The 21,662-nt window shown below is 25.4% G+C and overlaps 1 protein-coding gene across 13 annotated transcripts in view; it reads left to right on the top strand.

Moving 5' to 3' along the window:
• LOC145835464 (uncharacterized) overlaps positions 1-20,992 on the top strand; it is a 35,913-nt gene extending 14,921 nt beyond the window's left edge. For 3 of the 13 annotated variants that reach the window (XM_082943072.1, XM_082943069.1, XM_082943065.1), the window contains 13 exons: positions 1,728-1,817; positions 2,981-3,078; positions 5,355-5,445; positions 6,142-6,213; positions 9,659-9,733; positions 11,340-11,423; positions 11,708-11,890; positions 12,890-13,012; positions 13,312-13,365; positions 15,400-15,441; positions 17,825-17,890; positions 18,351-18,476; positions 19,585-20,992. In XM_082943072.1, coding sequence (XP_082799198.1) covers positions 1,728-1,817; positions 2,981-3,078; positions 5,355-5,445; positions 6,142-6,213; positions 9,659-9,733; positions 11,340-11,423; positions 11,708-11,890; positions 12,890-13,012; positions 13,312-13,365; positions 15,400-15,441; positions 17,825-17,890; positions 18,351-18,476; positions 19,585-19,620 — 1,140 coding nt within the window. In that variant the 3' untranslated portion in view covers positions 19,621-20,992. Of the gene's footprint in view, positions 1-130; positions 266-1,727; positions 1,818-2,980; positions 3,079-5,354; positions 5,446-6,141; positions 6,214-9,658; positions 9,734-11,339; positions 11,424-11,707; positions 11,891-12,889; positions 13,013-13,311; positions 13,366-15,399; positions 15,442-17,190; positions 17,314-17,824; positions 17,891-18,350; positions 18,477-19,584 lie in introns of all 13 variants that reach the window. The other 10 variants (XM_082943070.1, XM_082943059.1, XM_082943062.1 and 7 more) reach the window with 9 other exon arrangements.
• Positions 20,993-21,662: the final 670 nt, after the last annotated feature.

Below are 21,662 nucleotides of genomic sequence, written 5' to 3'. Positions count from 1 at the left end.
GCTCACACTTCAAAAAAAGCTCTTAAGTCTTGCACACTCACAACTTGCTTATAACTGACCAAATTTTTGCACCAATTTGTCAATAAAACCTTTAAACTTGTTGTAAATCTTCCCATTTTTCACCTTCCAGAGCTTGCAAATGTCGATCAAGGAACTGACAGAGAAGACAACTGTATTGACTGCCGACAAGGAAAACTTGACTGCTCAGTTGAGCGCGTCGCAGGAAAGTGCCAAGAAGGCCCAAGAAGCTGCCGAAAACGAAAAGGTGTTTAAATAAGTCCTATAATATAAAATTTCATAATATTTCAGTGGTTGTAAGTTGATATGCCCATTGTAATATCCTTATCTTACTTGGAGTATTTAGGTTCAAACAATAAATATGTTAGGTTTGAGATTGGTTTTTTAGACTGAACACTACTCGTAACAAAGATACGACTGTAAAATTATAAAAAAGTGATTATTTAAAACAATTTAAACTAAGATTGTTAGCATTATTTTCTCGCTGAGGTCTTTTGTTATATAAATAAAAATTTTGAGCAAAGAAGGCCCAAGAAACAGCAGGAACTGAAAAGACGCTGTAAAAAATCATTTAAAAATATTGTTGTAAAGTTTGTGAAATGAAAAGATCCACTAACTTGTTAATCATCAAAGTGATGTTTCAGAAATTATTACTTTATTGAAAATGAAACATCAATAAGATATATATCTAATCAAATTAACTAAAAAAACGCGTTTTGGAACTCTTGAAAAAAACATTTTGAACAAAACCTTGAATATTGTTTTCAGTATTTTAAAAAGTACCTAATGAAGACAAAACCAGGGTTTATAAATTTTAATAAATTAATTTATAATATGGATTAATAATAATCTTGCTTTAAGTTTTATAAATATGTACATTTTAATTTTTATTTTACACAAACTTTTAAATGCAGGAACTACATTTTTTTTTTGCAAAGTTGTTTTTACATCCGGGTCAATTTTGTTATATAAATATTCAGATCAATCAAGTTTGTAAAAACAAAAAAGAATATTGCAAATCATGGTCAAGTGAATTTGAAAGAAAACCACAAAACTTGTTATATAAATCAATTGACCTTTGGTAGCGGTTGCAACCAAATCCAAGTTATTTGCTTGGCGGTAGATATAGTTCGGAAAACTGATATTTTTGTGAGAATAAAAATACAGACAAACATTTTGTAAAAATAAATTTGTTTGCAGACGTTAATACGTGACTTAAAAGATGTTTTTTGTGCATTTTTTTAACACGGTTTAATAGAAATTATAATAGAATAAATCGTGTTTTGCAAATGTATGCTTTGAATATTCCAAAACTGTAAATTACAAATTTATATAAGTAATCTAAGTCTTTTAAACATGGTTTAAAAGATTTGCCACTTGAATAAACTTGGTTTTTTAGTTAGTTTCTCATACATAGTTTATTTTTTATTCAAACATTCATATTTTACATTCTTCAAGCCGTAAAATGAATTATCATTTTTATCCTGAACATTGTTTGCTATGTTCAAAATTGTTATTTTATAAAAATCTTTAACATGTCTTGTGTACTTTATTTACCAGTTGTTTAGTTGTATGTTCATTCCATGCTAAAAAAAACAACAAAAAAAGTCTGATAAGTTTTTCCTTAATCTCTTGTATGTATTAATACTTGTTATTGATAATGACTTTTATTTTCAATAATTAAAATTTATTTATTATTAATCATTCAGGCGTCTGCAACTGCTGAACTGAACGAGCAACTCTCAAAAGCGCAATCTCAAAACGAAGAACTTCAAAGCCAACTTGTTGATTTGCAAAAGGTTTGATGTTTATTAAATAAATGTAATTACTAAAAAGTATAATAAATTAATCTCAAAACGAAGAACTCCAAAGCCAACTTGTTGATTTGCAAAAGGTTTGATATTTAGTATAGAATTATATTAGAATAATACTAAAATATGTTACTAAAAAATATAATAAATTAATCTCAAAACGAAGATCTCCAAAGCCAACTTGTTGATTTGCAAAAGGTTTAAAAATTTAATTAGTTGGTTGTAAAATATAACATATAGTTTTTATAAAAGTTTTGCTTTAGTAGTCGTGCCATTTTCTGTTTATATTTCTTTGTAGATAAAAATGTTTTATGACTTTACATGCTTAATTATAAAACATTTCTATAGTATAATTCAAAACACACCCCTGTATAAAAGTTTCCTATAAATAACCAAATTTCTCAATGACGCTTTTGAAAATACAATTAATTTATTTGAACGTCAAGAAAATAGATCAATAAATATTTTCTGCCAAACAATGAACTTGTTTTACCAGAATTGAGAAAATTTTTTAATAAAATGAGTTTATGTGTTGGCAGCTGGTTGACAAAAATACAGATAACTTTGAGTAACTTAAAAAGTCAATTAAATAAAACGAGTTTATGCAGAAAGTTAACAAAAATACAGATAACTTTGAGTAACTTAAAAAGTCAATTAAATAAAACGAGTTTAAATTTTTAAGTGAGCTATTATTTAATTGCTTGCAAAAACTAAAAAAAAATGACTTAAAATATTTTTGAAGCTAAAATTAGAAAAAGTTTCAAATTTCATCATTATTTGTACTAAACTCTACTATTGTTTATGAATACTTCTTTGTAAATGTTTATTAAGGCATAATAAAAAATCACAAGATGTAAAAAAACTTCATAAAGAACTTGTTGTAGAAAAAATAAATACAACAACTCGTTGTATAACTCAATTTTCTGGTTTTAAACTTGATTATCCAAATATTATTTTTAGCATATTATGTATCTTTGAAAATACAAATTATCATATTTTACATGAAAATATATACGTTTTATAGATTAAATATTTTGTAATTATTAATACGTTAATTTAAATCAGTAGCTTTATTCCTATAAGCATTGATAATTTCTGTTATTATAAGTTTAGGTATAACAATATATATAACTTTTATAATATAAACACAGCAAGTCCAGACCGCTGCTGAAGAAAAAGCAAATTTGAACGTTCAAGTTGAAGAACTGAACCAGAAAGTCAATGAGGGACCACAAGTTGACACCGCTGAGTTAGTAAAAATATTTATTAACTATCAAATAAATAGTATAAAATTTATAAATAATTTTAACAATATGTTGGCGATGTTTCAAAAAATGATTATATTGTTGTGCAGTTTGATAATACTGACCATCAAAAATAATTTACTTACATCTTGGCAGAGGTTTTAGGTTGAATTTTCTGAGGTTTTTAAAAAAGGATATTTATTCGGAAAATGAGTGTAAAATAATTAAAAAAAAATTTTGAATATATTATTTTCATAGCCTGCGGCATTAGGGCTTACTAGACAGAAACAAGAAATATTAGATAAATTGAATTATGTCAAATAAAAATAAAATGTAAGCACACTGCGATTGATAATTTTATTTTTGTGGATGTGTTCAAAATATATATCTAACGATTGTATAATGCGATTGTATTGATAAACAAGATAAATAGATTGTAATTCTACTCATTGCATCGCATAATTTATCTAAGATTAATACATTGTGCATAAAAAAACCAAATAGCATTTGAATTGTAAGATCTTTGTAAGATAAAATGTAATTGGTTGCATAAAAGCCACTAAAATAAATACCAGACTTTCACAATTTAATTAAACTTAAGTTACAACATTGAATAATCACTATTTAGTTACAAAATTTTGATATTATCAAAAACTTTAACAATAAACAATTTAGTTTATAGTCAAGTTTATTGAAGTGAAAACTTCATAAAAACAGGAATAATTTAATCCTTATTAAAAGAATTATTGGATGCATGAAATAGCAAGATAAAAATTTGAAATTTTAACCAAATTAGAATATAATTGCACATAATTGAATGTTTATTAAAAGTCAAAAGTTTACATATTTCAATTTTAACAAGATGTTTTACAACATATTCCCAACTATATGTAAATTTTTATCAATAATAATTTTTATGACCCGCTGTGTAGCAATTTGATTTGTTTTTCAATTTTTTTATTTGCTCAAACAAGTTTTGAGTTACATAATCAATTATTTCAATTTTTTGCGCAATTAACTTTTTTGAGTGGTCAAAAAAGTTATAAAACTTCAATTTAGTTTTACATTAAAATTACGTTATACAACTTTTAGTATTTTTTGAAATTTCAAGTACGTTATACAACATTTTTTTTTGGACTTATATATAAATTTTTACGTTTGAACTGAAAGGCTATATGTAATGATAGTTTTTCGACAAAAATAAGTATTTTTAAATTTACAAAAATTTTATAAACACTTGAGTACCATACATATAACTAAAGAAAAACAAAATTGAACTTATTTTATAGCATTTATAAAAATTACAAAAAAAAAAAGAACAAAGTAGATAAAAAGTACGTTGAAATCAAACCACACAAGTTTTGTGTCGTAAAACTATATAAAAATAAGAAGACCTAATAAGCAATAGTTTACCTATAATAGAAAACAAAATGAAATTAAATTGCAAAAAACACATGAACAAAATAAATTAAAAAGTGTGTTGAAATCAAACCACACAATTATTTTGTGTTGTAAATAATAAAAAAGTAAAATAACAAAGACAATACAAAGTAGATTAAAAAGTATGTTGAAATCAAACCACACAAGTTTTATGTGTTGTAAATAATATAAAAATAAGAAGACCTAATAAGCAGTAGTTAACCTATAATTAAAAGCAAAATGAAATTAAATTGCAAAAAACACATAAAAAAAAAAATTAAAAAGTATGTTGAAATCAAACCACACACAAGTTCTTGTGTTGTAAATACTTGTTTCATGCAACAAAACAATTACTTCCTTATATGGGCATGCAAGACAAAATAAGAGGTTTCTTTGTGCGCGTCTACCTATTTCTACATACATTGCTTGCAACTTAGGTTTTTATTTGCAGAGAGTAAACATTTTCTTACAAGCATTAACTTACAAATATTTGTCTTGCTAAAAAGTTGAATTCGACGACGAATAAAACTAATATGTCTACAAAAGCTATCATGTTTTATAGTATTAGTAGGAAAACAGATTACTTTGTCTAATGCAGAAAAAAAAAAAGCACATAATTATTAATTTAAACTTAACACTCTTCCATATAAAAGTATATGAATCTGATAATTAAATATACTCTTGAGTTATATATAAAGCTAGTAACTAAAAACTAGGATAATAGTTATTATGTATTTATTTAAAATAATATTCGGTATTTTACCTGAAGTTATTACCATATAAATTTATATAACTTATCAACCTTTCCTATATATAAAAGTTAAACGTAAATGAATATTACATGAGAATAATACTTGTTCAGATTGGAAGCCGCACAGAGCGAAGTTGCATCATTGAAAGAACAATTGGCAAAATCATCATCCGATTTGGAAGAACTGAAGGAGAAGAACAACGTTAGTTGAATACTTTGTTGATTAAAAATATACTTGTAAATATGTACTTATATATCCTTAAGCCAAATAAAGCATTTAATTTTTCTCATTTTTGAATTTTCAAAAGAAAAAGTTTTCCAAAAAATAATTTAATATGTTGATAAAACGTTTTAACAACTTTTTTATTTTGAGAAAAATAAGTGCATTCATATGTAGAGGGTTTTATTAATACATATTTACAAATATATATTAATTAATTTATTTTGAGTGAGCAGTAGCTGTTGTGATTAACCCAACTTTTTTGTTAGCTTGGTGAAAAATCCTAGTTCTTTTTGTCAGAGTGTGATTAATAATTTACATAAAAATATTAAATTAACGTAAAAAATAAAAATTTAATTTCAAAAAGACATTTTTTAAGATTACGTATGTTTAAATTATTTCAACGAAATTTTAGCGGATTTTTTACCCCAAAAGAAAACCATTTCCCTCCAAAAATTTTAATGATAAACTTGTTTCATGAAATTTTTTATGAATCTAATTATTTTAACCCTCAAAAAAACATTTTACCCTTAAAAATTTATACTGTCTAATTAAAAGTTTTTATAGCTCTAATTATATTTACACACACACAAATAGCTAGTTAGGTAGTTGGCTGTGTTAGTTTTCTCTTTCTATTATTTCACGGTGAATCTTTTTCTGTAAAATCAAATTCAATAGAAACTCCGCGAGAAGAATTGGAAGGCGGTTGAAGCGATGGAAAACATTGAAAAAAATTCTAATAAATTGCAGGTACCTTAATGGCTGATAAAAGAAAAAAAAGTAGCATTAAAATATAATCTCAGCATGAAAAATCACCACTTTTTTGTGCGAATCACTTTTTTATTCAGAGCTTTATCGCTTGTTTTTTTTGTAATTTAGTGCTTGATTAGTTGCATATAATAACTGTTTGGTTTTGTATATTACGATTGGAATTGTTCATTCTAACGGTTCTGCGAAAAGTTTTCATTTAAAGTTATTTGATACAGAAAGTAATAATAAACTGTATTTCGCAGCAAATGATTAATAATAATATTACATTAAAAATGTGTTCTGTGTTGAAACGCAGACATGTATATGGAAATAACCTTTTGCTAATGAAGGCGTTTTCTCCCGTTTGCATTGATTTATGTGTCTGGGTGAAACTTTGACATCAAAAAAGTTTATTGATTACCAGGCTGGTGTTCGAAAAAGCTATGTTTGTCAAAAAAACAGGCTTTTCAGTTTGGTTTGTAACATGCAAAAAGTGTTAAGTTCGTTACGCAAAAGACCCCTAAAAATAAACATCATAAACTTATGAGAAATTATAAATTTACAGAAGTCTTGAACAACATACATTAACAAATCTTGACAAGTTTCGAGCAGAAAACCTGTGTTTAAATATATTTTGTGATTAATGTAAAGCAGACTTTTCCACAATATTTTCGAAATACACAATTGCTTTCAAATTTTTAAATTGAATTTAACAACTTCTCAGATGCAAAAATGCTGAAAAATTCACACAAAATTTCAAATTTTTATAAAGTTGGTTGTAGTTGTTCGCCTGTGTTTGATAATTTCTACAAAGGATGATCAAGAAATATATTGAAATAAATAAGTGCAGAAAATTTAAAGCCTTTGGGTTGTGTGATAATTTCTTCAGTTTGTTGTATAATTTGATAACTTTAAGTAGGAACAGATTTGAAATTATAAATAAGTAAAAGGTAGTAAAAAATTTCACAAATTTTTTTTTTAAGTTTGTAATTGATCGATCATATTTAACAACTTCTAAACGCAGCATTTTAACAGCACATTAAAAAATACCACACACAAAAATCAAAACACCTTTTTAAATAATTGCTCAATTATATTTGATAATTTCTAAATAGAACGTTTAAGCGATATATTAAAAAAATTATACTACACAAGAAATTAAAACACATTCTAAATGATTTTCCGAGTATATTTGATAGTTTAATAAACTGTAATTAAAACATTTTATTGAAAAATAAAATTCTAAAATACAGTATATATGTAAAAAAAAACAAACAAGAAATAAGAACACCTTTTAAATAGTTTCTTGAGTATGTACACTTAATATTTTTAAATTTAATAATTTTTAATATATTAAATTTAAAATATGCACAATAAATTAAATTTCTGATTGCTCGAGTTTGCATGCGTCAGCATATTGCCCCCAAGCTAAATTCGCGAGTATATTACACGATCTAATCACGGACGTGTCTTTTCTGATTGTGCGTGGCTCATTATCACCACCCAGTGGCCGACGTGCGGATTTAAGAATGAGTTTTTTGTCTGAGTTGGTTAAATTTGTGATCTTTGCAATTTTCGACCGTAAATGTTTCAATATTTGACCGTAAAGTTTTGGTGAATATTTTAAAGCGCGACCTTTGGTTATGGATTAAAGTTAATTTATAATTAAAAAAATATTTTCAAAATGTTTCAGACTGGCCGATTTAAATAATGTGTTAATAAATAATTTCGTAATAAAAAACTTAAACTATTTTATTTCAGACTTGAGGCTCATTAATGTTTTATCATCGCTGATTAGAAAAGTAAAATAATGGCAAAAATATATTTTTGAAGCTAAATTTTTGTATAACCGTATAGTTGTTGAATAAAATAGGAAACCAAAAGTTAACTTGTTTTTAAAAAATATTAAATTAAAAAATTTTAATCAAAGCAACAGAATTACAAAATATTAACTTTTATGATTGTAAAGTGTATTCTTATAAAAAACACAGATTTTTTCAAAAAACCATCAATTTGAAATCAAACATAACTTTAACCAAAGTAAAAAAATTAAAAAAGTTACGAAAACTACTTCTTGTAGATTTTTTAGTTTGTTCTGAAAGACGCTGAAATTCTCAAAAAATCATCAACTTAATTACAAAAGAATTTCAGAGCAGTTTCTGTTCAAAGTTCACCTCTTTAGTTGCGCAATTCTCAAATTTCAATTCTCTCTTGCATTGATACGTGGTAGTTGACACGCTTCAATGCGCACGAGTTATTTTCTCAATATAAACAACTTCTCTCAACATAAGAGTTTTGCTCTGGGTGGCAATTATTTGTGAACAACTGTTTTCAATTTTTGTTGAAATTTATTTAATTTTTGAAGACTTTGAAGTTTTTCGTGGAATTCAACTAGGTTGGATGAAATTTGATATACGAAATTGATTTTCAATTGTATAATTGTCAACTTTTAAAATTCAACTCAGCTGTTTTAATTTATATAAAAAATGTTAAATTGGATTTCGAAGGTCATTTAAAGCTTTTGCATTTGAATTTATTTATAGACAAGTGTTTTGTATAATTGTTTTTTTTTATGAAATTTTAATTTATGATAAAGCTTAAAATTTTTTAAATTGCTGGTGGTCAACTGTACTTGGTTAATGAATAAAAATTAAAAAGAATAAAAATGTTTGTAATACAAAATGAAACATTTTGCAGAGTGCATTGCAGCTTATTTCATAAAATAAAATATAAAATTCTGTTTGTTTAAACGTTTGTTTGAACTGCGAACTAGACACTTGTTTGTTTGTTTCACCACAGTTTACATAAATGCTTAACCTATTTTTTATTTAAATAAGTAAAAAAAATGTTCTTATTTCGTAATTTTCCTTAAGAATTTTTTCCTTAGACTTTTTTTCCAAATCTTTTTTAAACTTTTTATTCAAGTAGTTTGAAAGCTTACTGCATAAAAAACAGTTATTTTATTTTTTTTTATAAAACAAACATAACCTTGTGGTTTTAAAATCATCCGCTTCTAAAAGTTTATACAAACAAATCAAAAATTTTATTAATTAATTACCAATCAAAGTGTTTCCATACATTTTGATTTCACATTGTAATTTGCATGCAACATTTTATACGCTTGTTCACAAATATTACATGAAAAATTGTAAATTTTCACTGATCATTAGTTTGCTTGAATATTAATTTTAAACTGAATTAATATTTTGTGTTTTTAAGTTTGTGATGTAACTTTCAACTTTTTAAATAAATTAGTGTACAAAATAATCAATCAATTTTTACAATATTAATTGAATTGATATGGACCAAATAAAATTTTATAAACACTTTCCTTCTACCAAGTAATATTGGTATTAAAATAATTAATATTTTAACACTTTATAATATAGTAACAAAGTATAATTTATTATGACGTCACAACTTAATTATTATGACGTCACAACAGAAAGAAGCAGTGACGGAAGTTCAATCTTCAGTAAGAACCAGATTGTCTGCAGCTTTCCCCGATGTTCAAGCTGAGGTAAATAATAATATTAAATAAATTATATATATTACATATAAAAATAAAGTAAGTAATAAAATTTGTATATTTTAAAAGTACAGCATTTATCAAAGTAAACGATCTCCAATGTTTAATTAGAATGTTTAAGCTAAAGTAATTTTTTATAAACAAAAATAAATTGAAGAAAATTGTTTTGTATTAATTGTGTAAAAAATTATTTTAAGTCAGTATAATTTGAGTTTGAAAAAATGTATTTATAGATACACTTATTTAAAGTATCCCACCCAAACAAAAACTATTTATAGTATATTTAATGGGTAATAATTTGAAGTTATTTACAAATATAGATCAGCATGAAATATTTTCTAATCAAAATATCATTTTAAGTTGTTTGTTTATTTGATTATAAATCTAAAACTTTTATGATTATTTAAATTACCCAGTATAATTAAGATATATTATTGATGAAAATAAGATACTCACCACCCACATTAGCATATCTATGTATGTATATATATATATATATATATATATATATATATATATGTATATAATAAGGTTATTATTCAAACTTGAACACCTTCTACTGAGCCCACTTGAAGGGCTTTTAAATAATTTATTGAAATGACGATTTTAAAAATACTGGAACATATGTTTCATAAAGACAAAAAAGCAATGTACAATGTTCAATTCTTACGTCATACTGTTTTTGTTTTTATGTAAACTTTTGCATCTTTGTTTACCAAAGTGCTTTTTATTTTAAATTTGAACTGGCTGAAGATTAAAGACAATCTTTTTTGTCTTTATGAAACATATGGTCCATAATTTTCAAAATCGTCATTTCAATAAATTATATATATATATATATATATATACACATACAAAGGAGAATATTGTAAAAGTTATACATTATGCTGTAAGATTTCTGGACAGCTTTAATAAACCACTAAAGTATAAACTTGTTATTTTGAATTTATTCATTTAAGTATACAGTCAAAAATATAGTCCAGTGAATAATGATAAAACAAATAAGAAAAAAATGACCCGCAACAAATCGAAATTTCGTGATTTAATACATATAAATACAAACAAACCTCAAATTAAATGTTATATAAGTGTTGAACCAAGTGACCCACGCAACGAAATATTTCGTAATAAATTACATAATTCCAAAAAACGTCGTGACTTTGCGGTAAGAAATAAATTCCTCAAAATCTAAAACCTCAAAACGTCAGATCTGATAACTTCCAGACTTTGCAGACTTTTTGCAGATTTGTGCAATATAAAGTTAAATACGTTGCAACACTAAACTGCTTTGATGTTTTTTTTTGATTTCGTGTTTTGCAAACTTTGAGCTTTGTATTACAAGTGACGCCCTTAAATCATTAAAGTATTTTATACATTTCTTAAGTTTAAGTGTAAATTTAGAAAAGTTTAATATTAGATAATTTATAGTTTTAATTTTGATCTGTGTTTTTGTAAATCCCAAATCTAAAATAGTTTAGAATAAAATTATGTATAAAAAAGTATTCTTAATTAATTCCAATATGTATAATTAATATTGGAGTTACAATTGTGAAAAGTTAAGTAAAATAAATTAATAATTTTATTTATTATTTTACAGGATTTCGACGATTTCGTAGCAGCTGTTGCCGAATCAGCATCTCAATCAACCGGAGACAATGAGGAAAACACCAAACTCCAACAAGTTAATATTAAATAATTATATATAATTGTTTGTTAGATGTCGTAGCGCTTCTTTGATTTATTGCTTCATGTAAAAGTAATTTGAATTATCAGCATAAAATTTCGATTTATCAAAATTGTTACAAAAATTTAAATTTAAATGCTTTACGTGTTTTGGTTTGTGCTTTTTCGATGTCACACAATAAAAATACACAAAAAATTAAATTTATCTTATGCGTTGAAAATTGCGTCAAAATTCTGGAATTCCAATTTATTACGTCATCACTCAAATCGATTATGACGCAGGAGTTGGGAGAAGCGAAGGAGAACGAGTCGAGGCTGTCCAACCAGGTTCAAGCGCTGCAGCAGTCGCTAGATGGCGCCCTTCAGAGGAACAAAACTTTAGAAGCTGATCTGAGCGACCGCGAGGAAACCATTGTCGCCAAGGAAAACGCAGCTGATTCGTACAGCTTGATTCTCCAGTCTGCTGTTAGTAGATCGAAAGCTTTTATGATTCTAAGTTTTTTTTACTCGAACCGTAATCCATAAATACCTTTAAAACTGTTCATCATTCTTTGTTATGCTCTTTGTAGTAGAATCAATTTCATCATTAAAATATATAAAGCATAAAACTTGTATTATGAGGTTTAGATATATCCATCATTTGGGGACCTTGCATGTTAAACAAATATTCCTTAAGTTTCTTCTTACTTGCTTGTAAGTTTTAAATTTAATGTTTATTCTTTACAAACGTTTTTGCATGTAGTGTCGCTTGTATTATGTTCTCCACAGGGATTTAAAATAGTCAAGTTTTTGGGCATAATGATATTCTTCTTTTTTATATCTGTATGTCTCTAGTTTTACATAAAAGATACTTTTAAATACTTTTTAAAAGAGGCTTTTAAATGGTTGAATATGTTTTAAATCTACAGACTTCGGGTCTTGCTAAAACTAAGAAATATAAGGTTGTAAATTTCTATCCTAATTTTTAACACAAAAGTACCTAGATATTTAGAATATAATATCTGTTTAAGACGTGCACCAATTTTTTTAAATCTGTGTGTGGCTTTTGTATGTTAAGATAAAATTTTATCTCAAAAGATTTCAATCATTCATAAAGTTTATCTAAGTAATGAGCTAAAAATATTTTTAGTATTATTGTAGTGAAGATTTTTCATCTAATTTTTCTTAATCAATCAAAACTTTAAAGAAAAGTTATTATGAGCATGAATAAAAATTCGTTAGATCCTAATTTTTATCGACTATATAGAACTTAAACATAAAAAAATATATATATAAAAATAAAAAGATTACATTAATGTTTAACTTGAATAACTAAAAATTTAAATAAAATTCGTTTTTTATTAAATGCAATTTTGATTTAAGAAAACTTTGAACCAAAATTTTTTTTTACTACACAATATCATGTAGTTTTAAACCTTTTTAAATCCCCATTACGTCACAATAATGTTTTTTACGTCATAATAGGAGTCAGACATGAAGAGAATCCAAGAAGAAGCAGCGACCCAGCACGAGCAAAACGAAGAAAAATTGAAAAACGCTCAAGAAAAAGTTGCTCAGCTCGAAAAACAGCTCGAAACAGCTAACAAGGTAATAGAAATTAATATTTAATAAAATTAATAAGTTCCAAGCTCGAAAAACAGCTTGAGATAGCTAATAAGGTAATAAAAGTTAATTTTAAAAAATTAAAAATTACTCAATTAGTAAGGTGATAAAAATTATTATCTGAAAAGTTATAAAGTTTGCTAAGTTATACCAACTTTAATCAATTGAATTAGGATCAATTAGCTAGAAAATTTCAATGTATTTTATATACTCTTGCGGTTTTCCACTGAACTTTAATGATAATAAAATTATTTCTAGGTTATTTAAATTTTTTTTGAATACAGAGCTTAGAAGATAAAGAAGCAAAACTATCTTCTGTATCTCAGGAAAAATCCGAGGTAAGTAAATTTACTAATAGAAAATATATAATTTAGATTAATTAGTTTTAAAAACGAAGTATGTAGATTTCATTAGTATCAACCCTAAAAAATTATTGTGGTCACTTTAAGTTATATTAAAGTGTCAAAAAGATTTATTAATTTTAAATTGGAAGTAAATATAGACGTGACCAAAATTTCTTTTAGTTTTGCAATTGAAAATATTTTTAATATTTTAGTGTTTGGTAATCGAGTGTTGTCAATTAAATATTTTGTAATTTTTGTGTTGTTAGAGAGTTATGTTAGTTATAGTGGCTTTGCTAGATTGTACGCTATATAAGTTTTAATAATATTACATAATTTATGTTATCCTATATTAGCTTTAATACTTAACATTGTTTTTGTTATGCTATATTAGTTTTGAAAAGATGTACATTATTTATATTATAATATATAAAAAATATATATTCTTTTAAATTGTACGCTGCATTAGAACATATATTAAAAAGTTATTCTTTTAATTTTAAGCTGATAACATCCTCTTCAAATTATTATATGATAAATAAATAAAAAATATTATATTTAATGTATTTCAGTATTATAAACATCTGAAATAAGCTAACTTTAAGTTCTTAACTTAATTATGAATAGCTACTTTATTAAATAAATACACGAAAAATACGAAGTCAAGGTTGAATTACAGTTGAATAAAATTAAATGAAATTAAATATATGTAGTGTGTCACGAAAATTGATTTCAAAATAAAATTAAAATGTAGGTTAAAAAGCAACAGGATAAAACAATAAATTACATAGATTGAATTACTTTTATCAGACAGAGTATAAAATAACAAAATAAAAACGAGGTGGGATCGGATTAGTCTTAAACAATTTGTCTCAAAATAATAAATAAAATATAAAAATAATAAATAGGGTTAGTAAACAACATGTGATCTATTGACGCCTACTCAGAATAAAATTTTTGAGAATTTTTATTTGTTGTTTCAACAACACAGAGTTTTAATACGTGCCATATATTATTTTCTTGAAATGTTTCTTAAATCTCTTATTATTGAGGTAAAATTTAAGGTGTCAGTAATAAAACAATTGTTTGTAAACAAAATTAGATTAAGTATATATGTAAAATATCAACAGGAAAAAACAATAAATTACGAAGATTAAATTACTTTTAACAGTTAAGGTATAGAATAACAAAAACAAAGTGAGATTAAGTTAAAAACAATTTGTCTCAAAATAATAAATAGGTTAAGTAAACAACATGTGATCTATTGACGCCTACTCGGAATAAAATTTTGAGAATTTTGTTTTGTTGTTTCAACAACACAGACTTTTAATACGTGCCTCAGAAATGCTTTATTTTCTTGAAGTATTTCTTAAATACGCTTGGAACATATTTCTCTGTTTTATTTCTTATCAGCTTTGGAAATACCAGACTTTTTAAGCTTGCTTTCAACTTTGACAGGTCAAGTTAAACTTGATTTGTGTTCTTAAAACTAAAAAAAAAAACATACATTAATTGAAACTTGATTTGTATTATTTCTTCTAAAAAGACATGTACTATTTGCCACTCTTTTTCTATAGCATGTAACTGTAATTGACAAAAAAGAAATATGCTTATAATAACTCCTACAATATTTATTTTTCTTGAAAAATATTTGGGCTAGACTTTTGAAAATGTAAATATACATGTGAATAAAGCATGAAGAACTTTATAAAAATCATGTGTTTAACATGACACTAAAATTATATATGATAACTAAAATGCTCCGCATGCACAGAAAATTAAAAATTTAAAAAATATATTAAAAAACAATCAGGTGAATAATTATACGAATTAACAAATATATAATTTAGTTAAATATTTTAATTTAAAAGTAAAAAATGCCATAACCTTATTTGTATGTTAATTCAAATTTAGCTACTGCCTAGTTTATTATAAACAATATATATATATATATATATATATATATTGTCAAATTAAAATATTTAATTTAATTAATTTGGCTGCTTTATAATTGCTTGCTTGTAATTGTAGATCGCTCAAAAATTGGAGGAATTATCAAAACTTAATTCTGAGGTGAGCTTTGTGAAATTAATTTAACAAATCATTTAATTATTTTGTTTGTATGTTGCTATCAGGTATAAAATCAGTCATATAATTTAATTAGGAATCTTTCGAAAATCATTTTACTAAGTGGTTTTAAAAAGTTTAAAAACGTAAATTTTTCGGTTCAAAATAATAAGATTGAAAAATATAAACTTAATTAATAGAACTGATGTTACTAGAAAATTGTTTTAAAAAGCGAGTTTTAGGTTTGTAGGTATAAGTTTTAAAAGGGTAGTTCAAGTAAAGAGAATAAAATTAAGAACTAGGTTTACTGATAATAACAAATAAGACATTTAACACAAGCCACATATTAATTTAATTTGAATGCAAAAACATCACGCTTTTTGTTAATATAGGAGACAGAATGTATTTTTATTAAAAGCTTGACACTTTATAAAGCACACACACTTTATTTTTAAACCTAAATCACAAGCATTCTTTAAAGTCACGAAATTTTCATTCATCTTAATTTGTCATATTATTTAATAAAAGGTCATTCATGCTTTTTATTTATAGAATAAATCAATCTTAGCTTGAAATAAAATGTGTTTTAATGAAATATATTTTTCTTCTGGTATTTTACAAATAGTACTTTTCTTTTTTTTACAAAGGGTTGCCACTTTACCTGAATTCCTGGAAAAACCTAGAATTTGACAATTTAGGCAAAAAAAAAACCTGGAATTTTGACAATTTTCGCATGTTCAGTAATAAAATTTCGATTTGACTCAAAAAATTTATCATATAATTAAAACTTTTTTGTCATCATCAAAAATTTATTTTATTAAAAACTTTAGCTTTACAGTATCTTTTCAATATTTTTGTACTATTTAACACAGTTCGTTACCTTAAACTTAACTTAAAACTAAAAATAGACCAAAAATGTGTACTTTTAAAAACCTTGAAGAAATTTTAAAAACCTGGAAAAAAATTTGAAAAAACGAGTGGCAACCCTGCTTACAAAATAAATGGTTTTACATGTATATCACAATTAATTGATAGTATTAGAATGTAATTATGATATTTTTCCTGCTACTCAAACTATAAGTTTTTATTATAAATCTTATCTATAACTTCAATTTTTATTAAAACTGTTTTAGCAAACGTCATAAAAGTTTATTATACTACCTCAAAAACACTAATTTTAGTTTTGCATAGAATATAACCATAGAAAACTTTAGTTTGAGTAAATATTTTTTATATTGATAGATTTTATTAAAACAATTATAAAGTACTAAAACACACAAGTTATTGTTTTTTTGTTAATAACTTTTTAAGTACTTTTAACCAAATGTAAAGTTATAATTTATTTTTTATTTAGAAATAAACTCACTAAAGGGTATTTTTCTCATACATAATGTTTGATTTTATTCTCTACACACATTATTTAATGCAAAAACCTCTTTACGTTTAACATTTAAAACTCGCAAGTTGGTCAAAAAAACTTGCAAAAAATATTTATAATTGGTTAACAAAAGACTTTGCTTAAAATTCAATATAATCAACATTTTGCTATAAATTTGCTAAAATTAGAAAAAGAATCTTAAAAAATTGTCTATATTTATAATTATTTATTTATTTATTAAAATTAATAAATCTTGACAATTAGTGTTTACAACTTAACAACAATACTACCGAGTAAGAAAAGACCAACTTGTGAATTTTATATTATCTTGTTTATCCGCTACGTGTCGCCATATACTGAAATCACCATGACAACAGCCTCAGGATTCAGGGGATTCCCGGGCGACGTCTAGCCCCGTTCAGGTTCCCGACGACCCGATTTGCATGAGCGAGGATTCCCAGTCGGGGTTCATGGTCGTCGACCACAACGACTCACAGCAGGTATTATAACGGGGGAATACCCTGGATTATGGGGAAAAACCCTGGATTGAAAAAGAACTACGGCAACATCGTCACTATTTGTTTCCTTTTATTGCCCACAAACTATTTTATTTTTGGCATAGATATCAATTTAAATTGATTACCGTAGTACTTTATTGTTAAATATTTTATTCCAAGAAGCTTTAGTTAATTTTTTAGGGATATACTTTTACTCACGCTCACAAAACTCATGCTGTTTTTATTTTGCTCGCAAAATTGTTTGCTTTTTATTTTGCTTGATGATTTAGCATTGTTTAATTATTAATGCCTATGGGCTAGTATACTTATCAGGGGCTAAAATTTTCGGGGCGCGCCTTTTAATAGAGCTTGTATTACACGAAAAAGAGCTTGTCTATGTTGGTGTTAGTTTAATGTTTTTGTTTGTTTTTGTTTGATATGATTTGCATGCATTTTACGTTTGCACGAGTTTATTATATGAAATTTTTATTGAAAATTTCCTTCATTTTACTAGCCGCAACAAAACGGATCTCAAAATGGGGACAGTAAAAAAATGGAGGAAGAAAATTCCAGGCTGAAGGCAAGAATTTTGTCGATTTATTAGTTTCTTTATTTAATGAAATATATAAAATTTCGAATCAAATTAAAATTGTTTTAAATTGGGTGTAAATCTAAGCATGAGAGGCTAAATGACACCTGTGTTATTCAATATCTTTTATTTTCGTTATTTGAATATAAATGTTAGATTTTAATATTTAACTTGCTCTAAGTGGGGTGTAAAAGAAAATTCTAATTTTATCTGAGAAACACTGAGCACTTAGTTTGAGATAATAAACTGGTCCCGTGGAAAAGTTAAATTTTTTTTTTGGCATCTCCAATAAAAACTCGTTCGTTTCTTAATTTTTAAACTTAGTTAAACCAAAATCTACCCTGAATTTTGTCCAAACTGATACTAAATTTATTTATGTTTAACTGAATGCTCAGTGATTTTTATCTCATCTTTTGAAATGCTTTTTCTATCAAAATCTCGACTCAATCAGGGTCGCCTCGAGCAGGAAAAATCTCTGACAAAGAACTTGTCCATGGCCGCCTCAAAACTGCAGGTCATCTTGAAGCAAACCCAGGAGCAGCTGGGAAAAGAGCGGGAAAAAGTTAAAGCTCTCAAGGTAACACGTGTTGTAGGGACTTTTGTGGCGTTTTTTAATTTTGCCTTTTGTAGTACCAGGGTTGTCGGGTGGCCTGAATTGTTTGATTGTTAACTTTTAAGTTGGTGTGCGCCTATAAAATTATCTTAAGAAAAATGATAAGTATGTAATATGTTAAGTGATCTAGTGAAATTGTTAACAACTAAAATAATTACTAATAAGATCATTGATAAATTTTTTATGCTTAAAATTTTGTCAAAGCAAAATTTTTATGGTTTGAAACGATTAACTTACTATAAGTATAATTGCATGATTAAAAATAATGTTTTGTGAGTAACTAGTTTTATTAGAATAATCAAAAATATTAATAATAGTTGCTGCATGAGTTTTGTGTGAGTTTAAATAAGATAGAAAAAAATTGACAACCAAGTTAAAATATAAAACATAAACTAATATTCGATTAAAACAAATAAGCAATTTTATAAGTCTAATGAGTTTTATAAAACAGAAGAGATTTAAATGTCTTGTTTTAAATTGGGTAGGTAAAAATTGACGATGTTGCTTTAATTCTTTTGAAATAACTGAAAAATTAAGTCTTAATTAATAAAACTTATTTATTTAGAAGTAAAATATTATGCTAAGTTTTGTTTTTAATTAATTAATTAAAATTTTCAGCTTAATTAAGCTAGGTTTTAACAGTAAGTATTAAATTAATTGTTTTTTTGAAGCTACTGTTGGTTTTTTTTAACCAAACTTTTTTCTCTTGTTTGTTCAAAGCAGACTAACGAAGGTGATATACTTATTCCGGTAATTTACAAAAAAACTAAAAACAAAGAAAATAAAAATAGTAGTGCCTTATTCTAAAGCCCAGTAAGATTTTAACATATATAATTTAAATATTATCTTAAGTTGTCCAAAATTTTAAAGTTGTTATATTAAAAAAGACTATATAAATATAAAATGACAAAAGTTATAAATAAAATTTGAAAATAAGGATAATGAGTCTTATTAACCAATTATACGAGTAATTAATATTAACTAGTTTTATCTTAGTTTTAAGAACTTATGCAATGAAAATAAGTAATAAAATAGTAAGTTAAACAAAAATAATTTTTAATTTATTATTCAGCAAGCCGAAGAAGTAGCTCAGTCCGAAGTGGATTAAAACGCCAACGGAAATGGTCAAAAAGAACCACATAAGCGGACCATTTGTACCTTGAACGGTTATTTGGACCATTTATGACCTTCAATGGTTACTTTGGCACCATTTTTGACCGACCATAGATGGTTTTTATCACTTTTTTCTTATTTTTTCCGTGGCTACTTTAATGGTTACCACTCTGTTGGCTATCACGTCATAATATTGGCTGTTACGTCATAATTAGTTGAATATATTAAGTTATGTTGTTTTAAACTTTGTTCTTGAGAATTTTATACTTTTTTTTCCTTCTTACTTTTTTTATTATTACTACTAAGGTGTTTAGAGCGACAATTTTTTCAAACCGTGTTTTATTTAAGCATTTTTTACTCTATCCCTCTTTTTTTAATGTATTAAAAATTTCATTCCTTCTTTTTTTCAATCACACACCACTACCTTAATACAAAAACAATACTGAGATCAACTTTCTTGGTATTTCAAAAACACATTTACTCACCCGATATTTAAAACCCTCCGATATTCAAAAAGCTTTCAGCGTGCAATTTGGCATGGGTGTGTGAGAAAGCGACTTGACATCATGATGAGAAAATTAGTTATATTGCATAGTTAATATATATATATATCGAACCTATAGCATTTATAATAAGTATATTACATGAGCGTTGATGTAGAATAATTTCTCAAAGTGCCCAAACAAATGGTAATATTTATATCGATTAGTCAAATAGGTTACTTTCTAGCTAGGCTCGCATTCGGGCAATTTAATTAGGTTGGTGTTATTTGTTTTTATTTAATTTTTTTCTACATAAAAAACAAAAAAAAACTTTTTATTTGCTATTAACTTATACTAATAATTTTCTCCTACTTTTTTTTTCTTTATACCTAGCTGCGTTTATACATTAAATCTTTCCAGTGAAAATAGAATTTGAGCAATTTAAAGTTATAGATGACAAGTTAAATGTTTTTTTTATTTTTTTTGCTAGTATAACGTGGCTTGCCTTAATTTAGTTTATTTTTTATGACGCAAATATATGGTGCCCTAAAAAGTTGAAATGTCACTTAGTTTTAGTCACAGTTAATTTGTCATTATGGTTCAGTTGGCTACTCAGTTGTAATGTCACAAAGATTGAGACGTTAAAACTCTTTTGTGACTCAACAAGAGTTGAAAATGAATTAAGTTGAAATGTCACTTTAATTGTGATGTCAATTAAGTTGAAATGTCTCCACAATTAAGTTTCACAACAGTTAAATTGTCACACATACAAAAAATTACACTGAACGTGACCATACTTACACTTAAATATAAAAAATTAACACCAAAAACTTGATATTATTTTATTGTTAATTGCGTTTTATTAATAAACTATAAACGCTAGAACTCATTGTTGTTTTTTGTTTGTAGAATATTATTAGTTAAAATAATTGAGATTTTACAAAGATAGTTTTCTTCTTTTTAAATAAAAAAAGTTGTTTTATGAGGGTCCTACTAATTTTAAATATTTTCATAACTTTTTCAAATTACTTACCATAATCTGCTAAGTTCATACAGTTTTTTAACACCATAATTTGATAAAAAAAAGTTATTCAGATAAATGTTTACACAAGTGATGATTTTAGAAATATGTATTGTTTGAAACTAATTAGTATTAAAAATTTAATAACGACCAATTCTGCAACTGAGATTTATATTAACTAAATATTATGTGTCTGTCTACAACATGCATTTGTAAACTGTATTTATATCAAAGAATTAAATCAATAACATATGAAAGCATAATAAAAATAATAAGGTTACTTTAATGTTTTATTTATAATAATAAGTTTAACAGCGTTAGAAAAATAAGTTTTCTACATTTGAAAACAATATATGTGAAATACGAAATTTATTTAACTGTTTTATTTTTAGATACATACTTATTCAAATAAAACTTGCATACAGATATAATAAAAAATATTCAACAACGACATATAGCTGATTTTAACATACATAAATGACATGTTATACTGAATTTTAAGTGCTTATGTTATAAGAGCACTTGTTGTTTAGT

Source organism: Thalia democratica, chromosome 5 (genome assembly GCF_965202585.1).
Source record: "Thalia democratica chromosome 5, ktThaDemo2.hap1.1, whole genome shotgun sequence".
NCBI lineage: Eukaryota > Metazoa > Chordata > Thaliacea > Salpida > Salpidae > Thalia > Thalia democratica.
This window is presented reverse-complemented; position numbering and strand designations above follow the sequence as displayed.